This window comes from Sceloporus undulatus, chromosome 8, assembly GCF_019175285.1.
Source record: "Sceloporus undulatus isolate JIND9_A2432 ecotype Alabama chromosome 8, SceUnd_v1.1, whole genome shotgun sequence".
NCBI classification, from domain to species: domain Eukaryota; kingdom Metazoa; phylum Chordata; class Lepidosauria; order Squamata; family Phrynosomatidae; genus Sceloporus; species Sceloporus undulatus.
This window is the reverse complement of record NC_056529.1, coordinates 24,194,460-24,213,106: the sequence shown is the minus strand read 5'-3', so window position 1 is coordinate 24,213,106 and position 18,647 is coordinate 24,194,460. Positions and strand designations below refer to the sequence as shown.

The following is an 18,647-nucleotide window of genomic DNA, read 5'->3' as shown; positions in this document are numbered from 1 at the left end:
TCTTTTGAGACTAAAGTGTATCTTTTTTTTTAAAGTACCATAAAGTGCTATCCATCCAGGTCTGCTTTTTATGCTGCAACATCAATAGATTTCAATACAGAACTTCTCCTCCTGTGTAAATGGCCCTGGGACGCATGACAACAAGCACAAGAAGCCATTTCAAACCTCTTCCATGCACTTGGGTATCATCCCATGCGGAGTTATTGGGGTACAATGCCCCACTGCCTTGACCAAGAGTGGGGAATACATTATGATTGATGAAAAGAAGAGTATCAACTACTACATCATTATGGTTTCTGCAGATGTTATGTCCTAGGACAGGGATCCTGTTAAAGACTTATATCTTTGGGGGAAACCTGGCTTAACATCACTTACACTGCGTTCGTATCTCCACCCACGTGCATGGAAAGGTCTGAAAGGTCCTCAAAATAGTGTTGCCAACGTTTAGCTGCTCCTACACCCTTTAAGAGCAAAGAAATTTGCCAGGTGTTCTTGATGTCTCGCTTCACCTGCTAAATTCCTTACTTAAAAAAAAATAAATTAGCCAATGTCAAAACCAGAGCTGATCAGGTGTGAACTGACTCCAGGTATCATTAAAAAGAATGGGAGTTCTCGGAGAACACAGGCATACTTCTCATCCGCTTGTCCAATTTCGGGAACAGCGGGATGGAGCTACCTTGGTGACAATGAGGAACGTCAGTCCCTGCAGCTAAAGTGCGTCAGTCCCCCCCCCCAAACCTTTGATGTCCCCCCTCAAGGTAAATGATGGTTGTGGCTAGTTGGTCCCTAGGTAGGTGAATGGCCTGGAAATCTGTATACTGAGAGACCTGAGGACTCTCTTCAGATTGGCACAGGACAAGGACACCTGAGCTCCCTTGACAGGTTGAATGAAAGAAGTCTCTAGGTTGTCCAAGATGTAGAAAAGCCAGAAGACCACTCTCTAGACCAGACTCTGGGCCCCCAAATAGTTTGGACTTCAGCTCCCAGAAGCCCCAGCCAGCTTGGTCAACAGTCAGGAATTCTGGAACCTGGAGTCCAAAACATCTGGAAGACCAAAGTTTGGGGATCACTACTCTAGACACAAATACCCAAACTTCCTTCACTGGTTAGACCAGCGGTTGTCAAACTGTGGGTCGCGACCCTTTTGGAGGTCGAACAGCCCTTTCACAGGGGTCACCTGAGACCATCGGAAAACACGTATTTCTTGTGGTCTTAGGAACCGAGACACCGCAATTTTATGGTTGGGGATCACCACAACATGAGGAACTGTCTTAAAGGGTCGCGGCATTAAGAAGGTTGAGAACCACTGGGTTAGACGAGAGAGGTCTTCTAGGCTGGCCAAGATGGAGACCGCTCTCTCTCAACCTCTCTCTGCCTCAATGGAGTGGGACTCCCCTGGCTGACCTTCTCTAGGGTCCCAGGCTCACAACCATCACCATCCAAGACCTGTCCCTAGAGAAGGTCACCCAGAGCTCCAGGCCTCTTTAGGGGGAGACGGGGAACAAGACCTCCCGCCCGGCCACTGCCTTGTCCTGGGACCCCTTTCCTGGGACAGGTTCCTCCCTTCCTGGTTGTGCGCCGCCTCGCCCAGCTTGGATCTGCCCTAAGAACGAGTGACCTCAATTAGTAATTAGGAAACTTCCATTCCTTTCAATGGGGTTTGGCAGGGGAGAAGTCCACGGTGGAGTGCAGCCTTGGTCTCTGTAAGACAGACAAAGATGAACACAATATTGTTTCCATTCATGGGCCCTGAGGTTAGTTTTTATATATATATATATATATATTTCTTTTGATCGACTGTGTTTAAAAAAACAAAGATGAGACTAAACCAAATAGATATAGTTATATATCTATATATATCATTGTTCTTTTTTAAAAAAAGAGAAGATGAGCTTTCTAATCTCTTTGACAAGTCTTACCGTTGTCAGTGTGCAAATGCATTCTTCACTCTTTTTGTATTTTTTGTAGTTGTTCTGTGTCAAAGTACATGCATACCATATTGCTTATTCTCTATTAAAAAATAAAGGTTTTGGGGCGGGGAGGGCAGGATTTCACGGGGGCAAAAGTGCTGGAAGGACTTGGTCCGAGGGACAAGGTAAAACAACCATCGTCATAGAAAAATAACATAGTTGCCAACAGGAAACCGGAAGGGCTATTCCAACATGGAATGAGCATCCATGGGCATCGTTTTATTTTTTGTGAACCAACCCCAGGGGGATATATTTACACTACAGACTGCAAAACAATTTTAACGGTGACTCCATCTTCCCAGGGAACAGTAATATCTTATGAGCGGAGCTTGGGATCCGTCACATCAAACCCAAAGCGCCGCCACAAAGCTACGGCTCCCAGGACTCTTCAGGGGACGCCATGACGGTTTAAAAGACATAGAAAACCCAATGTAGGTTTGTAGTATAGATATGCCCTTGGAGAGAGGTATTTTAGCTTTCGTAATTTTCTTCCCTTTCTTCCCTTATTATTTTTGGGAGCAACCGCGTAACCAATTGGCACACCAATTTGACCAGTAAAAAAGACATCGCAAATCTTCAATTTCCGCTCCGCCTTTAAGGAATATACCCCCTTCGCTTCTAAAGGATGCTGGCAACTATGTTTCCCTATAGATAAAAGTGTTAATGGTTTTTTTTTTCTGGAGGGTGGGGAGGGAAGAGGAAATAAATAGCTAAACATCTGATTCAATGCTAGGCATCTTCTTATACACGCGTCTATTGCTGCAGGAATTTAAAACTCTTGGAGCCGTGTAGGCGCTATTCTGATTTGCAGCGTAAGGCATCCCATGCTCCAAAATGTACATGTCGTTGTGGACCCGGCTGTCTCTGGAACAGTACGAGCCGGTCGATTTGACCGACGACCGGGAGTAACTATCATTCCTCGCTTTGGTAGGCAAGGATAGTTTATAAAGGCCTGCGGGACTCCGCCCGAGGGACAAGTGTTGGTCGTCGCAAAGCGAGTGCAGAAAAGGGGTCTCCGCGGAGCAGTCTGGGTACAGAGACTTGCTCCTCTTACCGTCGTCCAGAGTGCGTGTGAAAAGTGGGACATTGTTGCTCAAGAATTTGCTTTGGGGAGCATTTAACAGGTTTGCATAAGGGCTGCCACCTTCAAGAAACTTTTCCCGCTCCCTCAGGCTTACGCTGCGCGCCGGCCTCCCGGCATCCACCTCCCGGGACTTGTCGAAGAGGTTGTCGAAGGAGTGCTGCCGGCTGATCTTCAGCTTGCTCTTTTTGGGCGGCGGCTGGGTTTTGTTGTTCTGGACCCAGTTGTGGCGGTAGGTTTCCCCCCGCGGCATCGAGTTGGCCGTCTCCTGCAAGGTCTGGTCTTCGTCGATGTCGTAGAGGTTGCCCATCCGCACGCAGGAGTCACACTTGTAGGGCGACCGGCTCAAGTAATGGCCGGCGTAGGCAGGCAAGGTGGAGAGGCAACTTCTGCAATGGGTGGCCGTCTGCCTGTACCTGTCGTTCGCCTCGCTGAGCGAAGCGTTCTTATCCTTCAAGCTGTAGTGCTTGGAGTACAGCTTGTATTGATCATTACTTGGAAGACTTTCCTCGTTGGGCAAAGGAGTCCTGTTACCCGGCTCCACCTTCCGGTAGCTGTCGTCCTGCTCCTGATAAAGGTCAGAGAACTCCACCGACTCGGGAAGGATCATATTCTCAATATACTGGGGCGTCTCCAGGTGAAAGCCGTGTTCCTTATCTGCGTCGATAATGTAAATTTTATCCCGGGGCAGGGATTTGTTTTTCAGATATGTCAACTCCACTTCACTGCAATCCTTGGGGTATTTTGCCACCGGCCTCTTCTTCACGTTGTCCTTGGACTTGTGGTGCTTGTTGTTGTTCTCGGCTTCCATGTGGCAGGTGGCCCGGCTCGAGGTATCCGAAACGTCCGAGCAGATGATCTCTTCGGGGAGATACCGCGGGCCTTTCAGGGAGTGCTGCCGGTTCTCATCTGAATCATTCTCCCTCTGAGATCCTTGGCCTTGGCGGAGAGATTCCTGGCGCAAGGATTCGACCGATTTCCTCCACAGCTGCCTCGGGCGCGAGTTCCCTTCCGCCTTGGCAGCAGCGGCTACAGCCACTTCCACCGTGTTTGGGTTGGACTCGTTGAGCGTGAGGGGGTGCTGGCCTTGGAAAACGTAGTTGTTGAGGTTGTCCTTGTGCCGGTTGCCCATGAAGGTCTGGAGGTCGCTCATGTTGTCGGTGAAAATGTTCTCCTTGGGCGGGAAGGGCCTGTTGTTGTCCGGGAACATCAAGTTCCCCTTATCCATCATCATGTCCATAATCAAGGAACCCCTGTGGATGAAATCAGATGTTCTTTTGGGGGAATTAATCCGTGAAGGGTTCATGTTGGTGATGTTGGTCATGTTCTTGGCCGTTCTCAGGAGTTTCAACATGTTGGTTTGGGAACTGGTCAAGGTGAAGCTGGGTGACTTTTTCTTCTCCTCAATGTGGACCCCATGGATGCAACTGTAAATACCCTGCAAAGGACAGAGCACAGAACCACAATTAAATTTCAAACCATAGTCGACACATGGACTAGTCCCAACAACTCCTTGTTGCAGCAGAACCATCTGCATGGATCTCCTAAGGAGAACCTATCACTGGGTTTTCTTGGCAAGATTTGTCCAGAGGAGGTTTGCCCTTACTTTACTCTGAGGCCGAGAGAGTGTGACTTGCCCAAGTTCACCCAGTGAGTTCCAATGGCAGAGCAGGGATAGTTGGATAAATAAAAACGGGGAACACATAAAATTGGCTCCATCCCTTGTGGACAAATGACTTCATTTGTCATGTAGACCTACTGAAGTGGATTTGCTAGCCACCACTTACATAAATCCCATTGATTTCAATGCATCTACTGTGATTTGGATTAAAGCTGGATGAAATAAAACAGGACTTTGGTGTTCATTCTGATCAAAAGGATTATGTCCTAAAGAAAGAGCTGAACTGGGTAGGTTTGGATCCAGAAAGAGTGTTTTTGTGGACTGGGAAGCAATTCTGGGTAGCTGTGCAGGATGCAAACTAGAACCTTTCCCAAAAACGCAAGAGAAAACAGGGACGAGGTGGATTTCTAATACAAATCCCCCTCCGCCATCCTCCGTCCGCACCTTGGCCGTCTCATGCAATTAGGCCTCCAAACTCAATAGTCCCATCCAATTATTTTCTGTACGTTTTGGCAAAGACTGAATCGCAGAGTCAATTAACTAATTAAAAGCAAAACACCCCACCGCTGGAAGTTGCCAGATATTAAGACTAAGCACATTTGCAACTCAGGTTTAAGCAAATAACTTATTTGGCTTTTTTTTAAAGGGGGAATAAAGTTGGCTCCATCTCTTGTGGACAAATGGCTTCTTTTGCTATGTTAATCGTCCTTATGGAAGTTGTATGTTGCATTGAGGATGTGGGTTGGAGATACTCAGCATTGTTATATATTGCAGAAAACCACAATAGATTGACTGGTTCAAGCGATGGAACTGGCCACATTTGGCCATATGAGAGGCAATGGAACTGGAAATGGAGGCATTAACTGGTGAAACTGGTCTATTTCAGGACAGAACAAGGCAACCCTACTCACCCTACTAATGGAAAAGAGCAAGCCTGGCCTGTCGGAGCAAACACCGGTGAAGCAGAACCTCAGTTTCCAGTAGAACAAATGCTCCCAGACAAAAGTGACCAGGCTGAGGGCCATGGCAGCCGCCAGCATGTAGAAGACCCCGGCCATGTTGTCGATGTCCAGCTGGCTACTCATGACCTCGTTCTTCTCGTTGTGGCAGATGCCCGTCAGCCAAAGCGTCTCCAGCTCCTCCATCTCACCTACGGAGCAAACATGACAGAGAAAGAAGGCGGCAGAAGGCAAGGCACCGGGGGTTAAAACTGGAGAAACCAAATTTTGCAAAACAATAATAATCCAAAATACATGCTCCACGGAGCATAGAATCACAGAATCATAGAATCATAGAATTGGAAGAGACCACAAGGGCCATCCAGTCCAACCCCCTGCCATGCAGGAAATCACAATCAAAGCATCCCTCATGCGCCTAGGAGCAGAGGGTATAAATTGTCATAGCTTTGAAAGCTTACAGTGGTCCAATGTGAAGTCAAAGGCTTTCACAGCCAGCATCCATAGTTTTCTGTGGGTTTTTCGGGCTATGCGGCCATGTTCTAGAAGAGTTTATCCCTGACGTTTCACCAGCATCTATGGCTGGCACCCTCAGACACAGTCCCTTGGCCATTTTGCCTTCACTATTCTCTGAAGATGCAGCCACAGATGCTGGCGAAACGTCAGGAATAAACTCTTCTAGAACATGGCCACGTAGCCCCAAAAAACCACAAAAAACTACTTACAGTGGTCCCTTGGTATCCAGTGGGGTTTGGTTCTTGGATCCCCCATGGATATCAAAATTTGTGGTTGCTCAAGTCCCAATATATTCAATGGGAGATGATGATGATGATGATGATGATGATGATTACTATGAGACCTTGGCATCTGCTGGGGTTTGGTTCCAGGACCCCCTCTTGGATACCAAAATCCATGGATGCTCAAGTCCCATTAGATCCAATGGCATAGTAAAATTGTGACCTTTGTACAAACGGTTGGCAAATGTGACTGTCCAAGATCAACCACTGGGATGCCATGGCTCAATGTGGGATTTGAACCCAGCTCTCCTGAAGTCCTGATCCAACACTGGAATCACTATCCCGCCACATGGCTTCTCCTAGGGTTTTCTTGGCCAATTCGGCATGCGGCCTTCCCCTGAAGCTGAGAGACTTGCTCTGGGTCACTCAATAAGTTTTCATTGCCAAGCGTGGATTCGAATCCTGGTCTCCCAGAGTCCTAGGCCAGCAACCAAGCCACAATGCCTTTGCTTCCATTTATTCATCTGTTTGCTAAGCTAAACACCCTCATTTTGTGTATCCTTACTTCATAGGTAACTCCACCACAATCCCTTGGTCATTTTGCCCTCACTATATTCTATAACCAAGCATTTCTCCACCATTTTGTGTTATGCACACACACATACACACCGCAAAAACTTTGTTGTGGAGGGGAAGATGGAATTGGACTCCTCTGTTAGGAAAAAAATCTTTTGCCTCTTTCCGAACAAGAGGAAAACCTGCTGATGTTAGTTGGCTTCACAAGTGCAGGCCTGTCCTGCTAATGTGCATTCGAGGGGGGAAATGAGATAATTTGGAATGCTTAGTGAAACGTATGAATAATGTCAAAGTAAAAGTGCATACAGCAAGCCTGCTAAATTTCCTTTCTTTCTTTTTTCCCTTCCTTCCTTCCTTCCTTCGTTTGGCAAACCATGGCTGCATCTGCACTGCAGAAATCATCCCATTTGACACCACTTTAACTCCCATGACTCAGTGTTATCGAATTATGGAAACGGTAGTGTTGTAAGCCATTGCACCTTCTTTGTCAAGAGATCAAATGCCAGGATTGTATTAGCATGGAGCCGTGGAATTTAAAGTGGTGTCAAACTGGATTATTTTTGCAGTGCAGAGGCAGCCTAAAATAAAAAAAAGAAGGGGGATTGCATGGGTTTGGTGCAATTTCAGTAAAAGCAGAGGAAACTGCTGCAAAGACCTTGTTTTTCCATTAACAAAGCTGATGCAGTTAGAGGCAGAGAGGTGGCTGTCCAAAGCAAGACGAAGGGGAAATATTTCTTGTTGCTTGGAGGGCTTGGGAAGCCCCCCCGAGGAGAGTAAATCCACTTCCAGGGGCACTTTTTTGCCATTGCAAATGTACTATGCTGACATATCCTCCAAAACGCCCAGGTAGCTGCGCTCGGCGAGTGCCGGAGGGAGTCCTGCGGAAGGCAGTCAAGTCTAAAATTAAGAAGAGGAGACGTCCTGAACGAAGGCAATTTTCAAAGGGGGAAATAATACAAAATCCTGGATGCTTCTTTTTTCCAAAACTGTGCCTTCTGACTTTTGGGAAATTGCATCCGCACTGCAGCAATAATCCATCTTGACACCACTTTAAGTGCCCTGGCTCGATGCTAGGGAATCCTGACAACTGTAGTTTTGTGTGACGTTTAGCCTACTTGGTCCCACAATCCCCAGAATTCCAGAGCACTGATCCATGACTGCTAAAGTATGCAAGGAAGCCTTGTTAGTGAATGGCAGAGATGGACATATAGGCTCTGGCAAGAGGGATCCAATGTGATCAGGGTGTGTGTGTGTGTGTGAGGGGTACAAACGGCACCAGAGTTCTCTGACAGGTACTGCACAAAACTACAAATCCCAGGATTCCATAGCATAAAGCCATGGCAGTTAAAGCAGTGTCAAACTGGATTACTTCTGCAGCGCGGATCCATCCATGGAACCTATTTGGTTCCACACCCTGGAGCTCTCTTCAAATTTGAAACCCAAACTCACCATCCTACTGACTGGTCTCCTCTCTGCACACACACATGCACACAAATGCACACGCACATGGTCCAAAGTGTCTCAAATTGTCCATAAGTGGTACCTCTGTTCTGCACAGATGAAAACAACGCAACCACCGCAACCACATTCTTTGCAATAGGCTTTGGAGAGGGGAGCTAAGAACCGCCTGGCATCAAAAGCATCCTCTCCTTCCAAGGGAGATAGATGGCTGAGTAATAGCTGCCAAGGCTGTTCTCCATCTAATCACTATCTACAGCACGATTCTCCAAGGCGCTGAGTGTCAAAGGCGCTTTCAACGTGACGCTTTTTCACACACACACCCCAAAACAAACCCGACATGTCCTTCTTCGCCTCCTGAAATAAAGCTAAAGAAATCCCTAGGAGCGGAGGGTGAGAGTACACATTCCCTCCAATGGACCTTGCAAACTACACAATTGTAGCATCGCGGTGCCACTTGAACTGCATCCAATGCAATTCTGGCATTTGTCATTGTTGAGAATTCTCCATTGGAGAGATCTAGCTCCTCCCCAAACTACAAATCCACAGCTAAAAGCAGAGCAATAGAGAACCAGTATCAGACTATGATTCTAAAGAGCAGGGTTCAAATCCCTGCCCAAGCATAAAAACCCACTAGGCAGCCATGAGCAAACCATACTCTCTCAGACTCAGAAGAAGGCAATGGAGAACCTACTCAAGTATCTGAAGAAACCTGGTCAAGAAAGCCTAGGATAGGGCCAGTGTGGCATAGTGGTTTGAGCGTTGAACTACAACTCTGGAGACCCGGATTCGAATCAAACTCAGACTTGGAAACCCCCTGCATGACCATGGGCGAGTCACATACTCTCAGCCCTACAAAACCCATGACAGGTTCATTTTACGGTTGCTGTAAGTCGGAAACGATGTGAAAGCCCTCAGCAACAACAAGGGTCACCATAAATCAGAGTCCACTTGAAGGCACACAGCAACAAAAACAACCATGAAAAGTTGCAAATGTTATCCCCAGAAGAGGTTCGGCATCCTTTCAAGTTCACACTAAAACCCAGGGTGGATTTGTCAAAGCCCAGTGGTGGGAGCCACCTTTGGTTTCTCACTCAGATAATGGTCATCATAAACAATGATAATGGTCATAATTGTGCAAAATAACCGGAAGGAAGAGAAAACCCATTGGACTCACCATCTCCAACAAACTGCAGGAGCGCCAAATCAATGGCCCTTTTCCATGGCGATCCCTTTTGCAGGGCGATCCCATAACCAGTGGTGGCAAAGATGTACCCGCTGCCAATGGTCACCAGCTTGCACCCTTCGTCCCGTCCAGCCTTGTAGTTCAGCACCGCTGCGTCGTAGATGAATGCATCCAGCTTCCTGAAATAAAAGATGGTGTTTTACAATCCACCTGCAAGGCAAAAGGCAATGGATGGAGGCTCCCTCAACCCCTGGATGCCGAGGCTGCTGCCAGACTGCAGAATTAAGGCAATCTGACACCACTTTAACTATGGGATCCAGGGATGCGTAGTTTGTCATGACACCAGAGCTCTCTGGCAGAGAAGATTAAATATCTCACAAAACTACAAATCCCAGGATTCCACAGCATTGAGCCATGGCAGTTAAAGCAGTGTCAAAGTGCATTAATTCTGCAATGCCGATGCAACCTGAGAAGAAACCAAGCTCAAACTTTCCTTTGTAACTAAAATGGCTCAGCTAAGGCTGTCGTACTTTGGACACATCATGAGAAGACATTGCAAAAGATGAAAAAAGTTCAGAAAGGGGGAAGTAGGAAAGCAGGAAAAAAAGGAGAACAACAACAGAGGTGGAGGGACTTAACCAAGGAAGCCATGGATGCTTGCCCTGAGTTTGCCAGACCTGAGCAGAGCAGAAGATGATTCTTGAAGGTCCCTCATTCATAGGATGGCCAAAAGTCAAAATCAACTTGACAAGAAATAACGTCAACAGCAACAACATGGTGGGGTTCTAGTGCTTTGGATATCTCATGAGATAACAAGACTCATTGCAAAATACAATGAAGGCGATAGGAAAAGAGGTAACTGATTGATAGGGCAAATAACAGCAAACAACAACAACAACAAACAACTCTCTGCTAGGTCTCTCATCAGATGAAAACATACTCTGCGTACTTTGCACTTATTCCTCCGAGCGCTTGGTCTATTTGCGGCTGGTACTCTGCACGATGGCAGGAATTACCAAGGGGCATAATATCCTTTATTTTATTTCCATAACGTATCTCCCGCTCGAGAGGGAACAACTCAGCAAAGTGTCCAAACGGCAGAAATCATTTCGAAAACAAATGGCAAAACAATAAAGAGAACCGTGCGGCGGATGGAGAGGGAGAAAATGATGAAGTGCAGCGCTCTGGCAAAAAAGGAACAGCAGCAGCCAAAAAGGTTGGAGGTAAATTCTCTTTAGCCCTGGAAGAAACGGACAAAGGATACCATCACCTCCAACTGTCCTGGTTTTGCAGGGACACCCCTGGTTTAGTCCTCTGCCCTGCCACTTTTCCAGCTGCTTTTAAAATGCCCCGGTTTCTCTCTCCTCCTTTTCTCAGTTGCTGCAAATTGAGTTAAAACTGCAAAAGTCCCCTTCAAGTCATTTCCAACTTACGGCAATCCTAAAATGAACCTATCATGGGGTCTTCTAGGGCTGAGAGTGTGTCACTTGCCCAAGGTCACCCAACAAGTTTCCATGGCTGAGCCGGAAATCGAACACCGACCTCCAAAGTCAGGATTTTAATCTGGGTCTCTCTGAGTTCTAACCACTGAACTGCATTTGCCCCAACTCCCTGGGTATTGGATTGGGTACGACGGACTCTGTTGACACAAAATGCCTGCAAGGATCACCTCTGAAACAAGAGGATGGTGGGGTATGATTCAATCAGCCTTTCGGAGGCACTCGGCTCTAACAACATCAGCTGCTGGCAAAAATAAATACATGAAATGAAAACACAGATGGGTTTAGAACAGAAGAAGGTGGGAATTAAATCTTTACTGAGCCACCGGAAGGCGATCAAATATGACTTCATAAAGAAGTGGTTTGGAAAATAGACGGCAGAAGTCAACCTTTGAGGTTTCATGTTTCCCCACCATACCTTTCCCCTCTTCCTATAGAGAATCATAGAGATGGAAGAGACCCCAAAGGGCCATCCAATGCAACCCAATTCTTCCATGCAGGAATACACACAACTGAAGTGATCGATGGTCATCCAGCCTCTGCTTGAAAACCTCCAAAGAAGGAGGCTCCACCACTTTCTAAGGTGGCGTCTTCCACTGTTGGACAGCTCTTTCTGTCTCTGGATGGCCATCTGCCAGGCGTGCTTGGATGGCATCTTCCTGCGTGGCAAAAGGCAGTTGGACTGGATTGCCCTCGGGGGTCTCTTCCAGCTAGAGATTGGGGGGTAAGAACAGCACTCTTTTTGCTGCTGCTGTTGAAAGCCTGCAATGGGCTTAGCAAATGCTGGAGGGGGAGAGAAATCCACTGGGTGAAGGAGGGATAGATCTGTGCATTGGCTTTTGCAATCTGTTATTGAATCACCGCTCGCTGGTCATCAGGTTTGGAGCAAAACGTTTGCCTTCTGGTGTGTTTCATGTCAAAGGGTCTCTTAGAGGTTCCTCTGGCAAACAGTTTGGAAGCAAAGACTATGGGTTCCCAAAGTCTTCATTTGGCAGATAGGGGCAACAGATGTTGACCATAAAAACGTGCTAGAGGACCTACAAACACCTAGAGAAGCATTCTCTCTAGGAATCTCTAGGTCCTCCAGTATGACTCTATGGCCAACTCCTGGCAGAGTTGTGCAGGAGGACCTAGAAATTCCTAGAGAGAACATATTAATCAAGTCACAGAGCTGGAAGAGACCTCAAGAGTCATCTCAGTAGTTCCTTCCCAAGCTTTAATCCTCCAGGTTTTTTGGAACCTCAGCTCCCAGGATTCCTGGATGTTGGGCATGGTGGCTGGGGCTTCTGGGAGTTGAAGTCCAAAATACCTGGTGAACCAAAGTGTGGAAGTCTCTGGATACAGTCCAACCCACTTCTGCCATGCAATAGAGCAGAGTCTGAAAGGTTGCTTTCCTCCTGAGCATTCAGCCTTCAAAGGTTTGCTGAAGGAAAAGCAGTTCTCTTGTTGCAAGAAGATGATCCAAAACGCCTGACATCCGCAACAGGGCAACAAGGCCTTGCCCCGATCCCAGGGGCAGAATACAACTTGTGAGAAAGCCCTGCCGGCCCTCGGGAGACCAAGTCCTGCCTCCCTTCAAGGTTGCATAAGTCCCTCTGCAAGGCTGTTATCGCCTCTTTTGCCGGAGCCAAGCACAGCCATCCATCACCAGGCAGAGAAAATAAGATTTCACTGACAGAGCTTAACTCTCTTTATAAAAAGACTCTGCTCAGAGAGAAAGTAGAAACAAATCACTCCGACGCTCAAGACAACCCCGGCGTTCATAACACATTTTTGTGCAAAAGGGTTTCTCTCTTTTGTCGTCCTCACTGCTGTTGCTGTTCTTTCAAAGCAAAAGTCAACAAGTTTTGCAAAAGCTGGGGATGTTGTGTCACTTGAGAGAAGGAGACAGGTATCTCTAGCCAAAGGATGGATCTCACAAAGATACAAAAGAACTTGTTTAGCCTAAATGTTGTACTGGGATGGTGGGAGGCTTGGGTTCAAAACCCCACTCAACCATGGAAACCCAGCTTGGGCAAGTTGTACTTTCTCAGCCTCAGAGGGAGGCCATGGCAAATCTCCTCTGGAGAAATCTTACTATTAAAACCCTATTTTTAAGAACCAACATCATGTCGTTGTCTGAGTTTTGGACTAGGAATCCAGGAGATCTGGATTCAAATCCTCACTCAGCCACGGAAAACTAAAGTGGTGTAAAATTGGATCATTTCTGCAGTGCGGATGCAGCTCTAGTCCTGGGTTTTTCCAAGGTCTTGCTGTGTTGTTCTTGCTTCACCAATGGATGACAGACCTTCAGGGCCACCCTTGTTTCTAGCAGCCCTGTTAAGACCTTGCAAAGTCAGGGTATCCATGGCTTCCTCGGTGGAGTCTATCCACCTGCAATGTGGTCCTCCTTTTCTCCAATGTCCTCCTTCCACCTTACTAAGCATTCACGTCTTTTCTACGGAGTGATGCCTTCACACAATGTGTCCACAGCACAGTAACCTCAATTCAATCAGTTTGGTTCTGGTTTCAAGCTTGATTTATTCTAGGAACCATTTATTTAACCTTTTAGCAATCTGCAGGATGTGCAGAACTCTCCCCCAGCACCACATTTCAAGCAATGAACATATTGTTATGTGCCTTCAAGTTGTTTCCAACGTATGGCAACCCTAAGGCAAACCTATCAGAGGGTTTTCTTGGCATGAATGGTTCAGAGGAGGTTTGCTATAACCTTCCCCTGAGGCTGAGAGAGTGTGACTTGAGCAAGGTCACCAGTGGGTTTCATGGCCGATCTGGAATCGAACCCTGGTCTCCAGTCCAACACTGAAACCACCGGCTCTCCACGAACATATACCCAGCGTGTTTATATGTATTTATTTCCAGCGCCCGGGATTCAAAGATAATAAAATCAAATGCAGGCTTTTCAGACAATGCTTCTAGCAACCCCAACCGGCACAGACATATTTAAGTTATTGACTCCATAATTCAAAATATATGGCACGCTGCCCGTTTTCTGTAGGTTCATTTCTCTCTTTTTATAGCAGTCATAACAGTGTTTAAGAATACCTGAGAGGAGGTAAAACACAAAAGTGACTCTCTACCAAAGAGGGTGAATTGTGCACAGAGCTGACGGCTGTGTCTGCATTGCAGAAATTTCGCAGTTCGACACCACTTTATCTTGTCATGGCTCCATCCTATGGATTCCTGGGATTTGTAGGTTTTTTGGTGGCATCATGGCTTGAAGGCACGCAACTAACTATTTGGAGGGTTCTTGAAATCATGGCGGTAGCCAATTACTCTTAAAAAGTAACTTCCCAAGCTCTGGAGCCGAAAACCCTCGATTTAAGTCTCATCTCGACTGCAAAGCACAGCCGTTTCCTAAAAACCCTCTCCAGCAAAATATGCAGAAGAATATCGACTTGACAGGGAAACCGTAAACCAGGCTGAATTACAGAAAGATGTCCTATGATTGCCAATTACTATTCGTGTTCCTCGTTTTGCTGAATTGCCCTGTAAGAAACCTTACTTTTTAAACAGCAAAATCTCCCTTTGGAATTAAAAATTTCCAGCAGACAACAAGGCGTCTAATGCGCCGACGTCGTTGCAGCAGGGAGAGCCCAACCCTCAAAGAAGCCGAGACCTTTCTCATCTCCGCCTGCTCAGCCTCATCTATCAACATTTTTTATATTCCAGCACAGCGAGGCATAAAAGATAACAAAAGAGGATGGGAGGCAATGGAAACATGGAGAATCAAAAGCCACCCACTGCAGCAGCCTCATCCCAAAGTCTCCGGAAAGGCCTCCTAACACTTTCAAACGCTGCCTCTTCCCGCTTGCAAAAGCAAGCTTTGCATCTTCCCTTCTCCCTGGTTTTTTTCTTTTTTCAAGCTGGATTCGTCTTCAAGAAAGAAAAGCAAGTGGGACTCAAGATGACAAAACCAGAACATGAAGCATCAGCGTTCAGAGCGGCCAGATAGATCTCCTCTTGGAGGAATCCAGCCTTCCTGTCGTTCTTCACTGGGCAAGAAAGGGAGACTTCCTAACACTGTTAGTACTTGCTTATTACTTGGATCACTTGGATGGAGGACCACCAATGAATCCAAGGTGCTGTAGGCTTGAAAAAAGAACAGCAGAAGTTTTGGAAGGTGCTAGACATCTTTAGTGGACCACTGCAGCATCTGATAAGAGTGAGTCTATTATATTTTTTGGCTTGCCATTCAGTCAAAGCATCGGCTTCCAGGGACCCAAACCCAAACCCCGAGGACTATGTTGCGGCTGGCATATATTGATCACGAAAATACCGTACATGACAGGCGATTTGCTGCAGCTGCTGCAGAAGGTATCTGTCAAGGGAAATGATACCGACACCACCTTGAGATGTCCAGGTTTGAGAAATCACTTAGAAAAGAGAACTGGCAGCTGAGCAAAATGCCATCAGCGGTGATAAAGAGCCGGCAGAAGAAGGAGGAGAGGAAGAAGAGGAGGAACGGCAGCTGGCGCAATTGGAAACCACTGGAGACCGCAAGACGCGGAATGGTTGAGAATTGTATTTCAGCCAATTGTATTAATAAGAATTCCACCGGAATCTACACATTTCTTCCTATTGAGAAGATTCAAGACAGAAGAGAGAGAGAGAAAGAGAGAGAGAGATGCAAGCCCTGGTTCTGACTGGTTATCCCCAATTAGAGCAGATCCATCAGATCAATCAAATCAAATCAATAATGAGGGCCAGTGTGGTCTAGTGATTTAAACATTGTACTAGGATACTGGGAGACCAGAGTTCAAATCCTGGCTTGGCCTATTTCATCTTCTCCAGAACTGTAAACACACAACTCATCTCATCATTGTGGCCCCCAAATAATGGTTGTCCTCCATTTTCTCTTGGTTAGAAGGTTCTGGGCATTCAGTATGGATGGGAAAGTGGGACTCAATGATTTAGAGTAGTAGTTCCCAACCTTTGTTCCTCCAGGTGTTTTGGACTTCAGCTCCCATATTTGCTAACAGTTACGCAAGCTGGCTAGAGCTTCTGGGATCTGGAGTCCAAAACAGATGGGAACCCCTGGATTAGAGTAGAGTTCTAACCAGCACTTACCCAGTTTTCAAGCTGACCAAGGCATCCTCCACTCCCTTCTGGTTGTACTTCACCATGTAGGCATGCATCTCCTTGTAGTTATTCCTAATGTTCCTCTCAGTGCTCCCATTGGGGACAGTCCCAAACCGAAATGGAGGCGAATAGGCATATGGCTGTTGAAACTGGAAAACAGGAAGAAGAGAGAGGAAAGAAGTAAGTGGCAAGGAAGCAGTCTTGCAGTCTTCAAAGGTTTGAATTTTGGGAAAGACCAAAGGTTTTGTCCATCACATTATGGACTTGAACATTTAAATGGATCTGCTGAATACCAGGCCAAGTTTTTTGTTCATTTAAACCTGTGGTTGGGCAACTCTGATGATCTGCAACTTCCAGAATCACTCACCACTGGCCAAGACTGATGGGAGTTGTTATCCACCAACTTCTCACCTCTGGCTTTTCCACCAACTTCTCACCTCTGGCTTTTCCAGCTAGGACCAATGGGAGTTGCAATCCACCAGCTTCTGGAGAGCCATGAGTTGACCAACCCTGATCTAGACATTCAGAGGGCATGGGGATGCCACTGAGCATAATCTACCTTTGTGCAGAAGAGTACCACTGATCTACCTAAGTGGTTCCAACCTTTGGTCTTCCAGATGTTTTGGACTTCAGCTCCAATAACTCTTGACCATTGGCCAAGTTGGCTGGGGCTTTTGGGAGCTGAAGCCCAAAACAAATGGATGACCAAAGTTTGGAAACCACTGATCTAACTCAAGACTGCCTTCAACAGAAGCAACTGTTGTGTAGACCATGGAAAGCATCAGCATCCCCTCAATCACATTTTAAGGTTAATAGCAAGTCTGAATCCTTCACTGCAGAAGAGCCAAGGCAATATTGTGAAAGTTATCTGCCAATTTGTTCGTCACATCATTCAATTAATTTGTTTTAGAAAACTACTAAAAATGGTCAGCGGTGGATAAAAGTGACAGAGATCTTTCATCATCACCTCCGTTGTAATTTAAGCGGCATTCAACAATTAAAATGCTGGGTTTAAGAATAGTTGGGTGAGGAATTGAGCAAATTAGCTGGGATTAATGTTTCATGAATTAATTCCAGGCTCTACTCTTTTGAACTTCAGGGAGAGATGGAAGGTTTTTGTTTTAAAATTCAACAGTTAATTGAGGCAATGGAAAGTGGAAGATGGGACCTTCTGAAGCCAGTGGTGGTTATTGGTGTCCATGATGATGATTTAACTGAGACAGTGAAGGTGAATGGCTTCAAAGTCAGTTGAACATTGAATCCAATCTGGATATGGCCACATTTTTAAAAACAACTATCCATGATGCTAGACCTATTCGAGTGATAAGGTTCAGCACCATGGAGATTCAGTATCTTGGAAAGCTCCATCAAAGCAGAAGTGGACAACAGCATGAAGTACAAGGATCAATGTTCCCGTACAAACCCTCCATGGTGCCCCTCCATGGGCCACACATACACACACAACACCTCCATTTCCTTCTGTAGCCCTTCTCAAAATGGCATCCAGGTGTGATGACACTATTTTTATTGGGGGGCTTTGGGGCACTGGTGGGAGCTTCAGGGGCTGTGGAAGTGAGATCCAGGGACCACATAACGGCCCATGGACCACATCGTGACCACCACTGCTTTAAAGCTATCAGCACTTTGAATAGTTCTTTTAAAGCAGTGGTTCCCAAACTTCAATCCTCCAAGTGTTCCCAGAATTCCTGACTGTTGGCCAAGCTGGCTGAGACTTCTGGGAGCTGAAGTCTGAAACACTTGGAGCACTCCAATTTCGGAACCACTGCTTGAAGTTTGTAGCACAACCCAAAGTGGATCCAGCACCTGACCATGATGGACAACACCAACTGCAATGTTTTGCAGCTATAGGCCCTTCCCATCCCTGGTCATAAACCACTGCGCAATAAATAAGAAGAAGGAGCGGAGAACAGAGGACTCACCTTCTTATCGCTCAGTCCTGTCACTTGGTCCACAAATTCCTCTTGGATCATGAAGGCCGCCAGGTTGGCTGTGTAGCTGGCCAGGAAGATGACAGCAAAAAAAGCCCAGACGGAGACCATGATTTTGCTGGTTGTCCCTTTGGGGTTTTGAACCGGCACGGAATTGTTGAAGACCAAACCCCACAGCAGCCACACGGCTTTCCCGATAGTGAAAGATGGCCCATGGGGATCTGTGGGCAGAAAGAAGACCATTTCGTAACCGTCCTTTGAAAATGACCATGCAGTTCCATCAGGGCAATAGCTGCTGGTCTGTTTCCAAGCACAATTCAAAATGCAGGTTATGTATATCAATATGTATATGGATCAGGACCCTGTTTTCTCCTATGAGCCTGCCCATGTGTTGAGATCTTCTGCAGAGGCCTTTCTCTTATAGAAACCACACTTATAGGGACATCTGATGAGAACATGGGAGACAATGCGGTGATGTCTTCTTCTCTGGAGGTTCTTAAACAGAGTCTGGATGGCCATCTCTTAGGAGTGA

At 46.5% G+C, this 18,647-nt stretch overlaps 1 protein-coding gene across 4 annotated transcripts in view; it reads right to left on the bottom strand.

Moving 5' to 3' along the window:
* Positions 1 to 1,863: 1,863 nt before the first annotated feature.
* The window catches only part of GRIN2A (glutamate ionotropic receptor NMDA type subunit 2A), a 112,735-nt gene continuing 95,951 nt past the window's right edge, over positions 1,864 to 18,647 (bottom strand). For all 4 annotated transcript variants that reach the window (XM_042438023.1, XM_042438022.1, XM_042438024.1 and 1 more), the window contains 5 exons: positions 18,107 to 18,336; positions 16,155 to 16,315; positions 9,577 to 9,764; positions 5,584 to 5,822; positions 1,864 to 4,489 (listed from right to left, as the gene is read on the bottom strand). In XM_042438023.1, coding sequence (XP_042293957.1) covers positions 2,681 to 4,489; positions 5,584 to 5,822; positions 9,577 to 9,764; positions 16,155 to 16,315; positions 18,107 to 18,336 — 2,627 coding nt within the window. In that variant the 3' untranslated portion in view covers positions 1,864 to 2,680. The remainder of the gene's footprint in view (positions 4,490 to 5,583; positions 5,823 to 9,576; positions 9,765 to 16,154; positions 16,316 to 18,106; positions 18,337 to 18,647) is intronic.